Here is a 12,653-nt window from a genome sequence, read left to right as displayed (position 1 = left end):
TTTCTAGAATTTTTCTAAGAAGGTAACTGTAACTATGGGAGATAAGGACAGTTTTATTTACATAATTTATATTTTATGTGATAGTAAGTTTATTATAAATAGCTAATGTTTATTTAATACGTAAAAGTTTATACCCTTTCTGATATGTATTTGTAATTTCAAATGGAACCGTATGTCACGTTTCGCATTTATGGTAAAACCGCTGAAATATAGCGGATTAACCGATTTCAGTTAGGTACGGTACGGTACGGTAGGTTAGGAATTCACTTTGAACTGTTCCTATAAAAAATATAATTTTTGAGTTTCTGTTATGATATCAGTTTCTCCAGAATACCAGTAAAACGGGCGTGAATTTATGCGAACATAAAATCGAAATTAATGGCCGAACAAACACAAGTGCATTATTATTGATTTGTATAACAATAATAATGTTATTATTGTACTAAATCACTACTATTATTACATAATTATTATAAACAATACCAGCTTGTACTTAATGGAAGTTAATTACACAATATAAAGGGAATCGTGAATACATTTATTGAAAGACTATAGTGTTAATATCGAAGGCAACTATTAAACTTTTATTACTTTGTAACTATCAGATTACATTTTCCGGGTATGTGTATATTTATAGAGAAATAATAAAGACACTGTTTTATTTTAATAATAAAAACAATTATGTTTTTACAAAGTGCTATCGCAGTGCATCCAAACATTAAGTAAGTACCTACACTTAAAATTGCAAAATATGAGCTACTTACCTTTATCGTTCTAAAGAATTAAGAGACCCAATATTTCTAAGTAGTGTAGGTACCCATACTGTAGGTAGCCATAGACTTTTATTATGATAACTTAATAAGACAATCCGCACTAACAAAACCCCTTACATCATCATCATCATCATCAGCCTATAGCAGTCCACTGCTGGACATAGGCCTCTCCAAGTGCACGCTACTGAGATCGATTTTCGGCTGCTCGCATCCAGCTCCTGCCAGCTGTCTTGCGCAAGTCATCACTCCACCGTGCCTGAGGACGTAACCCCTTACATAACTATGTAAAATTATAAAAACATTTCCATCAGATTTTCTTCATACGAACAAATGCAATGATTACTTTATTAACGAGCACGCCACATTTGTTCCGGTTAATTATTGTTTTTATTGAATTAATAGCAATTACCGTACCGTACATAATTAAACTTAAACGCAATTGTACTGTGATAAGGTTATTTGTTTGGATATTTAATTTTTGTATGCGTCAGTTTAATAGTAAAATTATTGGCTTAGATTCAAGAAGGGACAATATACAACTTAAAAATGCATTAAAATTGAAAAACACATAGTGAAATAAAGAAAATAATTATTATTACTATGCGTTCCTATGTTATTATAAAATACTAGCTGCTATCCGCGGTTTCACACGCGTTCCGGGAGTTTTACTTATCATATTCCAAAATACATATAGGTAGCCTACGTTCTCGGGAAAAGTCTTAACTTCCCAACAACTAAAGTAAAGATAGGGTCTCAATAAAACAGCAAAGGATGTAAAGTATTAAATGTAAAGTACGTACTCAGTTTAATAAAACAGCTTATAATAAAATCGAACCAATAATTTTCTTGTTTATCAATCTCACGGCGGAGAAATTTAATTTATCATGTGGCTGTTTTATCGAGTCGATAAAGGTTGGCACTGACGGTTCTACTAATGCAATAAATGGATGAATATAGTTCATACGATGCGTAATATGACGGCAGTTGAATGTGTTGTGTGAATGTTTCTTCTTTCTTTCTTTCTTTCAATATACTTTGTTCTTTCAACTTACGTAGGAATAAAGTTAGCTGGGTGTAAGGCCCGGTTTCTTTACCATGAGTTTTTGTTTTACTGTTTTCTTTCTGGAAAGTATCGGAGATGATTTTTGAAGGTTCACACGCAGATTTATTTTTATAACGTTCCTTAACACAATGTAGGTCATGGCATATTTTTTGTTCATATAGTTTATCTGATATCCTCGGTATATGTATAATTGGTAGAGTTCTAATTAAATTATACCACCCACCATATGTCATTAACGATGATACCAAATAACAAGACAGTAGGTCACATTAAAATATTTTATGAATGGCATCATGTATTCGATAAAAATACAAGGATAGCAGCTTTGAATACAATAATAATCGATATGTAGGTAATTTAATTCAATCTAAGGTTATCATAAATTCCATAATAAGTAACCATGACGCAGTCATGGGAATGACTAATGTCATCAGATATATTTATCTCAATTACCATAAAGATAAAGCGATTATAGTAAACTTACCATCTATAAATAATTATTTAATTGCCTATCATAATCACACCACTTAACAAATCGGAAAATAACGCAAGTAAATTCATTATTCGAGTTTAAATCATGATAATACTGTTTATTTTGAATGATAAAGTTAAATACGCATTTTCCTGTTTAAATACCAATGTCAATATTTACTATAGGACCCAAGTATTTAACATCAATCGAAAACTTGTAGACGATACAAATTATTATATCAAGCGAACCGTGTACGCAACACTAACATTTCATATTTACAGCTTTCTCAGTTTCATATCAGTAGAACGGTAATTTGGTTGAGTTATTTATTAATTTTCACTTTATCTATATAATTGTCACTCTTATTCTCGTTTTGAGATAAGGTACAAGGCTGTTGTTGGCAACTTTGCAAAACAGATAACGTGCTCCGAGGTGACATAGCGCTAAGTGCAGGGTTATCAGTGCAAGCCAAATGGCTGGTTATACTCGTATCATACACTTGATAGTGTAATCGTAGTTTGTTTTTGTTCGTGCGTACATAGTACCTATATAAATATATCAGTCTCGAGAAGTATGCAAGTTGCGATCGTCGTTTGTCATAGAACAATATGCAGTGCTTGTCGTATCTGGTTTTGCAGACTGATTTCTTAGTTGATAACGGAATGTCTACTACACATAGATAAGACAGAATAAGTTTCTACGGCTTATGAACAGTAAGCCTGGATTATACTTCTATGCTAGTCCTTTATTTTCTAGAATGATCAGAATATGTGGAGGCTTAGGTATTATAATGACAATTAAATGGGTGACAGAGATAAGGCAAAAAGAAATGGCTTGTTTCTTACTAATTGCGACTATTAACGACCCTATATTGTTTTAACCTTCGCCTTCCTTAAGCGTTAAAAGGGTTTAAGTCTGCAAATTATCTCTGTTGTTTGCATTAACAAATCCTTTGTTAGCAGCTTATCAAACCTAGCCATAGCAAGTTTCATTTGATTCTTGTGATAATAATAGAGTTGACGTTAGACTGTGTCACTTCCAGACTGCTTTGTTCATTGTTTACTTCATTAAAACCTGCATGGTTACTTAACTTTGATTTTCAAAAACATGACCATTAAATAGGTTTTGTGACATCTAAAAGCAAGCTATGGCTTAAGCGTTGCCATTGAAGGTCCTGAAAGAGACAGTCTATTTTGAAACCTTACCTGGTGAAAATCAAAACATTTTCCTTATAAAGTAGGCAAGTAAAATTTATAACAAGGCACTACATAACATGTGCGTCACTGTGTCTTTCGAAGTATGTTGAGGCAGGCTTTCCACTTGTCATGCGGATCAATATCTACATTAATGATGTGTCTAATTATAAAGTGAAACTGTGATTCATAGTTTAGGGCTGCGGTTTGAATTATTTACTGCATTTGTATAGGAGATAGTTAATTCTTGAACCATCGTACAGAAATGGCATGGAAATATTTTTGCACAAATTCTAAAAGAATAGAGAAGTCTGCTCCCAAAAATCAACCGTCTTCTTAGAAGGAAAGTGTACCCATTTTATTTTAAGGCACAGAACTCAATTTCGTGCATGACAAATAATGCATTGTATCACATTAACTAAATCAACATTATACAAAAGCAAGGCAAAAATTAAGAACTCAGTCTGAAAAACCGTTACCCAAAGCCCCATTCAGTGGCGCTAGAGCCAGCCTATAGGAATGCCGTGTCTATTTATGACTATAATTCATACAACAAATAGGAATACTTATCTAGATGGATTTATGTCGCTATAAACAACAGCTTCTGACAATCAATGCGAATTATTTACAAGTTTAGTAACGTGCTTATTATTTATAGCAGGGTTCATGTAATGGGTGATACAAATATTTTGAGGCCGTTTACTTGTCACTTGTCGGTGTTCTAGGAATATGGTATTACTTAAACTACACATTCGCTTAAGTATGCAAATGCACATCACAACTAAAAGTACAAAACATTTGAAACTTGTAAGCTGATTTAATTTGTAAAAAATTAAAATAAAATTCTGGAAACCATATTCAGAATAGAATCACCTCCTATCGAAATTCCGAATAATCACAAAGATAAAAAGTTGCATACATTTTACCTGTTATCTATAAAATGAAATAATGGTGACTCAGTCGTTGCTCCATTTTTATTCCTGAAGAAAAGAAAATGTCCATACGCATTTCTGTAAAATTAAAGTATTAGTTCGATACAATTTTTCTCATGTGGTTCCGACATTGCTATGAACATGTGAATATCTGAACTATTGTGGCGTTTGTATCCTGCATGTTATTGCATCTAAACGCTTTGCATCCCTTTGAGCGCAGCCGTTCCTTTGAGGCCTTTCTCGTAAAAATTACCATGAATATTCTACAATTGATGATAATTGATCCTACACAGATAATAAAGCATTCTTGGTAACATTTTAAAGCTGCTCGCTTTAGTACAATTAAGTAAAAATAGAATTGCTAAATAAATCTTTTCTGTCTATTTGAACACAAAACGATTTACAAAGACATAATTGTGTTTATGTATATTTAGCCTTTTGAAGCACTACTTGTTTGTATGGGTACTAAATGACTGCAGTATTTCTAGTGCACATAAAATCAAGTTTAAACGACGCAGTCAGCGCAAAACGGAGCTAGCGAAAACTAATAAATGTATCAAATAAATCTCTTTATTCCCTTGGACACTTACCAAAATCTCGAACTAAGAACCTTTTTCTAAACATTAGCATGAAAATTGTTCCACAAGCATTTACCCAGATAATTTTAATCTCTGTTATGATTTCAGATATGTAAAGTAATAACTTTGGATACTTTTGGCTGTCATACCTCATAATGTTTCATCGTAAACGTGGGATATAAAATTAGTGATGTGAAATGTGTTTATTTATACTGAGCTACAATTTTGTCGAATGTATCAAATTTTTGCAAATGTTTGAAATTACACAACATTGGTATATTTTTCTTCGTCTGATTACTCGTACGACCGTCAGAACATGACTCAGACCCTAAAACAAGTCGTAAAAATACAATTTACGGGTAATACGATTGCAGTTGGAAATAATAAAGATGTTTACTAGTTGTACTTACGATTCATACCACAGATCGGTCGTACATCTGCACAGATAAAATTAGACAATTATCTTAGTATTTAATAGCTCAATTAATTGTTTAATGGGTTAATAAACAAATATGTCTCTTGAATATTTTATATCCTTTGCCATACTGGGCCTGGCAGAAAGCATTACTCAGTTCTATGGGACGGTTCCATAAATACATTTTACTTATGAAAAATAGTATCAACAAAGACTGTTGTGTCCATTTGAAGATAAGTGTAGATCCCACTAGACATATCAGATAGACCAACAGACAGACATTTCTACATACACATGTATTGACTCAGCTGGGTGCGCGAGCGCACGTGGCTCACCACGTTGAGAACTATCGCGACAACACTCATGACTATATAGTCTCAGAATAAATATTACCTTATGGCGAAACGATTGCGATTATCGATTTTTCTTAATCGATTTCATATTGATGTTTGTTGTTTTACCGATAGTCAATATTTGACAGCTGACGTTATCCTTATGGAGGTTTGGTAGCTCTTCGATACTGAATGAGATTTCGGAATTCAGAGAGGCGGAATAATCGTTTGTTTAGGGTCTCATTTGGAAATACCCTGTTACAACCTTTTTATCGTTCCATTGCTGGACACAGGCCTCCTCTCACACGGAGAAGTGTTGAGCGTTAGCATTAGAAAATAGATCACTTTGTTTTGTACACGTCCTATGAAATAAAATATTTTCTGTTAAAAAATATTTTTAGATCCACCACATGAAGGCTTAACTTTAGTTTTTAAGTTCATTTAACATAGATAAATGCATATTCATGGACTATTCATGAACATTGCACGCTTATGTAGGCGTATGTAACAAACTAACAGAGCAAACGCTCAACTGATGTTTGCTAAGTGAATGAGTTTGGCGCTACTCGAAATAACTAATATGATGGATAGAACCGTACCAGTACTTGTGGAAATTGAAAACGTATTTTTTTCATGTTTGTATTCAAACGGTTTTGGTGAATGCATGGCAGATGAGGTACTTTCGCGCGGCTAGTTATTTTTTTTTTGCTGTAGGTACAGCAATATGAAATGAAATAACAGATCGTTAATTAGCATGGATAGCTTAGCCTCCAAACAAATATTATAACCTAGAGGATGCAAGAATTATGGACGGCCTCAAATTTCGTGCATTAGGCGGCAATTAAATGCACATATCTCGGGCTCTAATGACAGTTATACAATGGAAAAAGAGGTCGCGAATGACAACTGTAAGCATGTTATTTTATTTATTAAATAGCTAAGTATAAAACCAAGGGCACATTATCTACGTGGCACTAATGACGCGTTCTCTGAATGGCCAGTACTGACATAACAATCCTGCTAACGATAAAACCAAGTTAGGATAAGTAGTTTTCCATGTAGCGAGAACGAAACGTCTCGTCTGCGGCTCAACAGAACAACGCAACATTCACTACGTTCCCATTCTTTTAGCAATATCAGTTTTTTTCATTCCAATTGCAGCATTCAAACAAGCCGGTGAATTCGGACAGGGACGCAATCAATTACCTCCGAAGAATTTACGACATCTCGTTCATCGAACATCGTTTTATTGTCAGACAACATTTTAATAAAAATGTCACCGTTCAGTCTCGGGCAGCATTCGACGGGAACCTCATCAAAATCGCATCAAAACACCCCGAACACCCACTCGGTTCTTTCGAACATTTTTAACACCCATTTGAATCTAAATTTTACTTAACTTGAGACTCGGTTCTTCAGACACTTCATATCCCCCGGAGACGGAGCAATAAAATAATAACGACTTTGTTGCATAGTTCAATTTTAAGATCTCTTAAGATATATGGACTGCACGTCAGTTTTCTCGACGCCAGTTAGCGTCGAATTAAGATGCCTTTTGTCAGTCGACAATATCTCGACATTCACATCGCGAGCATCACCGCGTAATGTGGAATGTCGGGACGCGACTAATTCACGCGAGAAAATGTCTCGCAAGACATTTGAATTTTTGGCAAAATATTCACACTTAATACGCACGTGTAGACAACATTTCACAAATATCCGTACACGAAATGCCTTCAATACCGGCCCTCACGTTCCTCTTTGAGGTATTTCTCTTTGCGAAGATTAACAAATTGTTCGCTTCATGAATTCCCCGCTCGCCTCGAGTATCGACGTTTACAGAGTTGCAAGCGTAATAAATGCTCAAGATTTACATAAACCGCTGCGTCCTTTGACAGTCGAATACTGATGAGCAGACAAGTTACGCTTGAAAATAACCAGTGTGATGGAATAAAACCATAATTTCCTTTAGAAAGTTGGTAATCTACGTTGCCCTGTGCTCCGGGCTAGGTAACTGTGATTCAGATAGCATTCACTGTGTTATTCTCATTTATCTTGCGAGATAAAACTTTCTGTACTAACTCCAACATAAATACATCTTGTTAGTGATTTGAGTGCTTATATTCTAAACAAAACTTCAACCGAAACATGCTTGACAGAGCGCGAATGTTCAAGAAAGTTGTGCAAAATACTGCAATTGCATTACTATAGAATACGCTGATACAAAGAGCAAAGTATTAACGTGAAGCTCTCAGACAATGGCAAACACGAGGCGAACGCAACGCAGCCGTCACGATAAATGTATCGAGCCCCACAAATACCATCCGCCATCCGCTCCCAGACTTATTGTTTGAGATGGCACTGCTGAAAAATTGCTTCCCCCTTTTACCATCACTCCAAATATTTTAACGTCTGAATAGCTTTCTTCATTCAACATCATAATCGCTATCTACAATGCTTAGTCAGCAATCGATCCGTTTAAAAATTCAATTAAATAATTTTGCTGCTATCAGATCCATAGTATTGGATATCTTGTTGCGGCTAATTGGATTGTGGCGAGGTTTCACATTTTTCCTCAGCCTTTCAGCACTCGCTCGCTGCACATTGTATTTAATTTTTATCTTTACTATATTTAAGTGTTCACTGCCGACGACGGCGAAATATAATAGGAAAAGTTTCATTTGGCTAATTAAAAATAAGCCACCCCTGGGTACAATCCAGATTTATCGTCGTTATTCAACCTAAGGTCGGCTATGTCTGCTGTTTTATAATAAAAGCTCGTTTGCGAACGTTTTACTGAGTACATAGATACTAAGAACAATGGGAAACGATGTTGACAGTGTAGCGTGAATACCTTTACAACTGTTTATTAAGAGAAAATACAAATGAAAAGCGAATCCACTTTGCTTACTACTTTTATTTTACTTTTCAGCAAATATGGAAAGCATTTGTTGATATTTGATGACTATATTTAAAATTGTTCCGTTGAATATTCGTTATAGTACCGGAGACTGTGATTTAAGTAATGTTGATCTGATACTGTTGTTTTCCATTTCCCGGGTGCAGTAAAAGCTCTGCGTGTAGGGTGGCACCCCGTGCGGCTCTTTAATTATTGCGTCACCTTCAATTCGGAAAGTTTTAATGTGTGTACATTCGTTCTGCGGGACGTGAAGTACTAACGACGCTTCGAGCACTCTCCATAGCTCTCGTCTCCTCGTCGAAACGAGCTCTTCTCGCTCTTGTTGTTTGAACATCGAAACAAACGAACAGAACCACGATTAAATTTGTGCGACAACGAATCACATCTTTGTGCGTTATTCCGGTAATGCAAAATTCTTTGTTTAAGTTTAATTTTATTTTAAAACTGTTCTGTTACGGAAGTCGTTTCGAGGATACGGCGGTTGGGATCGGAACGTTTCGACACCATTGAAACCGCAAAGTTTACTGGCTGCCAAGTTTCCCCGCACTATGTAAATTCAGTAGACGTAATTAGAGGAAGCTACGATCGTCTACGCCAGTCGAATGGCTCGGGCGCTCTTGTTAACTGACTCCATGCTAGACCAAATCGCTTTCTGCTCTATTCCTATATCTGGTTTTACCTACGTAAAGGACATGCACTTTACTAAGCTCGGCTGAAAGTTTTATGTGCCGGTTTAGTGCCTCGCCGAGTCATCGTAGACAACTATAAAAGGCGACGATTGCGAGACAAAGCGTGATCGGATTGAGTAAATAAATAGTCTGCGTCGGAGTGCTCATCAATCTTGCAGAACAAAAGTAAATTGTGCAAGTTTGCAGCACTCACCGCGGGTTCGACGCCCGGGACCTGCAACCTCACTAAACTGTCGTGTGCGCGACACTTAACAATTTAATTGTCACTCATTAGTCCTAAGGCGTTGAGTCTAGCGCCGTTTTAATTAACACGGTAATTCATAGACGTTTCATTAGCCAGTGGGTGCAGCGTCGCGTTTCTCTCACCCAACAAAGTGGTCTCGCGATTCAGTGTTATCAATCATAAAGTAGCTACGTGTCGTGTGAGCAGCTGCTCGGTTGAATCAATCACGCGAGTCCCGCACAGGCGGCACTCGCGGCCAGTTATTTATCACGTTCAAACGACAACACCAGTCTGACGATTGCAATTTACAAATGGAGAGGAGCATTAACATTCGGTGGCGAATGTTATGATCATCGGTTAAATAACAAAATGTTCGACACGACCGGAATAGACGGCGCTCGTGTTGGAGTTGGGTAGCAAGATATCGCGGCGGTGTTTGCTATGCCGGATGGCCCGCCCCCGCCCGCTCGTCTCTTGGCAAACTGCACTGCACTATACTGCAAATCATACTGAGTTTGTTTGCGTAGGTCAACGCTCTCGCCGGGTACGTTTATGTGTTCCTGGTGTCACGACGTCACTCTAATAATAGATAGGAATGCCTAGCATCAATAAATGCATACTGGAATGTAAGAAGAGTTCCTTACTTATGCATCTAGCATTCTGTTTCATGTGTAGTCAGCGTGTAGACAATTAACTGGCCGATAATATTAATTTCAGTTGTAAACGAGTCTGGCTGACTTGCCAGACATGATCATGCACCCAAAGGAGGAACAATGCTTGGTTAATCAATACGTCGTTGGCTAGAAAATGGGTTTGGACGTATTACGCTTTGACAGCTCATAATATTATGTTTAATTAAGGCGTTCCGCTGTGCCTACGCTGCAACAGTAACTCGTTAAACTTTCATTATTATTCGCTCTCACAAATTGCTCGTACGTGAACGAATTGTGCTTCACAATCGATCTCCGTGGCTCGTGAGCCTTTGTTTGACTTCGACTCCGAATTCAGCGTAATTGCCTTTCAGCCTTTCATTATTCAACTTTATGCAGTCATTTACTTGTGTTATTACGAAGGGAGAGTTGCTGCGGTAAGTGTCGTGGGTGGATGCATTAATCGTAATATGTAAATGTGGGGATATGAAATATTGAAATTGCGGGCGTGGATTTACAATAACGTCTGCGCCCTGGGCGAATAGGGGCGTGCTTCTCTATTGTTTTTGGTAGAAAATTACGGTTATTAGCTGTATTATCACTTTGAGGGCATTATTATGCTTACAAGAAAAGCTTCTTGTCATGATTTCAATTTCTAAGGCGGATTTAGCAGTTACGGCAAACTCGAAATGTTTACTCGATGTTGGCTTATCCAATTTATTTCTTACCATGTCGCTTCTTTTGTTATAGATTGAGGACGAGGGCAACCATGGCAACGACGACACGCGGCTATTCATCCTGTCGACGCTGGCTGGACAGCACAAGCCTAGGGTGACCTGCGCGCTCTGCAAGGAGACCCTGCATGTCTTCGACCGGTATCCACTGGTCGATGGGACTTTCTTCTTGAGCCCGCGCCAACATAACAGCGGCGCTGTTGAGGTATGTATTTACATTTATAAATTATTTCCTACAATAATCTGACATTTTGTCAATGAAGACCGAAGGACCATTTCTCCTAAAGGGCCTGAGCATTGCAGTTTTGTGAGAATTTACACGAAGAGTCCAACAAGGCAATTTTTAGCTCCACCTTTTTATCCTACCTCATATAACAGAAAATCTAAATACAGCCCTAAGGCAACTCATTTCTGTATAATAATAATATTAACTCCGTACTGAATCCGACGCCAAAACTTCTCACATTCAAATTTTAAATTGCTGACACGTAATAAAAACAGCAATAAGCCAGCCGTTTTAAGTACGAAAACTTAAATAAGATGTTGCAGTTTGTTTACGAGACAAACGTAGTCATACAGGTCTTGTGAAGTTGTTTGTTCGTCGGATTAGAGACGAGTCGCCTCTCGCTTTTGTTTGCCCTTAGAATTAGCATGGAGCCCCCGATAGTCGTGTGTTTCTACACAATTCATATAAAAGCTTTAAACTTTAACATTTTAGGTCCATATTTGAACTATAGTGTAGGATAAAGCCTGACAGAAGTCGTCGTAAATATTAAACCATCCAATGCCTGTCAGATTGGTTGATTTATCTCGGGGTATCCAGTCCATTCCAACTCAGTTCATGTGATTGACTTATACAAACATGTAAAAAAATATTTTTATTTTTGAATAATTCTCATATAAATGCTTTTGTTTAATCAAAGAAAGTTACATAATTCGCTCATTAGTGTATTTGATAACTAGCTTACGTATTCTTAACGCGAATATGAAAACAAATGATAAAGCATTTCACCTCACACCATGAGTTCACCTGTTATCATTAGGCAAATAGGAAGGTTCTAGAAAGCACTGCTATGCATGTTTCTCAGTACTGACAGATGACTGACTGACTGACTGACTGACATTTCCTTGATCATAGTTCGTTGGTATCGGTATTCAGTTCACCGTGACGAAGGTCCGGGCACGGTCCCAAATCCCGGACTCAGCTCAACTGATGTAACCTAAGAACAAAAAAAGAAAGTTTTGTAACTTCTTTGTTGCACTTGGTATATCATACTGTTAAAATCTTAGGAGACAGAACAACAACAAAAAAAAAACTGATATCTTGCATTTAATCACAACTTTTGATTTATTAATGTACACGCTCTTAGAAGGCTAGTTCTTCGGAGAACCCAGGTGGTGTATATGCTAAATACCTTTATTGTCCTACAGGTGAAAGTGGAAGGTCGCACGCAATACCTGACGTGCGTGTGCATGGGCTGCCTGGAGCGGTGCGACCCTGAGCGCACCATCCGCTGCCGGTTCTGCGGACAGAAGTGGGACGGCTCCTCGCTGGTGCTCGGCACCATGTACTCTTATGATATCTTCATGGCTACGCCGTGCTGCGCTGAAAGATTGAAGGTGAGAGTCACTTAATAAGGGCGTAGAAAAATGCTTTGTACATTGGAAGCTTGTCTATT

General features: G+C 37.2%; 1 protein-coding gene across 1 annotated transcript in view; it reads left to right on the top strand.

Moving 5' to 3' along the window:
* LOC124629509 (headcase protein) overlaps nt 1-12,653 on the top strand; it is a 66,051-nt gene that overhangs the window by 44,761 nt on the left and 8,637 nt on the right. The window contains exons 3-4 of the mRNA XM_047162905.1: nt 10,991-11,179; nt 12,406-12,594. Of these exons, the coding sequence (XP_047018861.1) occupies nt 10,991-11,179; nt 12,406-12,594 (378 nt within the window). The remainder of the gene's footprint in view (nt 1-10,990; nt 11,180-12,405; nt 12,595-12,653) is intronic.

This window comes from Helicoverpa zea, chromosome 4 (genome assembly GCF_022581195.2).
Source record: "Helicoverpa zea isolate HzStark_Cry1AcR chromosome 4, ilHelZeax1.1, whole genome shotgun sequence".
Lineage (NCBI taxonomy): Eukaryota > Metazoa > Arthropoda > Insecta > Lepidoptera > Noctuidae > Helicoverpa > Helicoverpa zea.
This window is presented reverse-complemented; position numbering and strand designations above follow the sequence as displayed.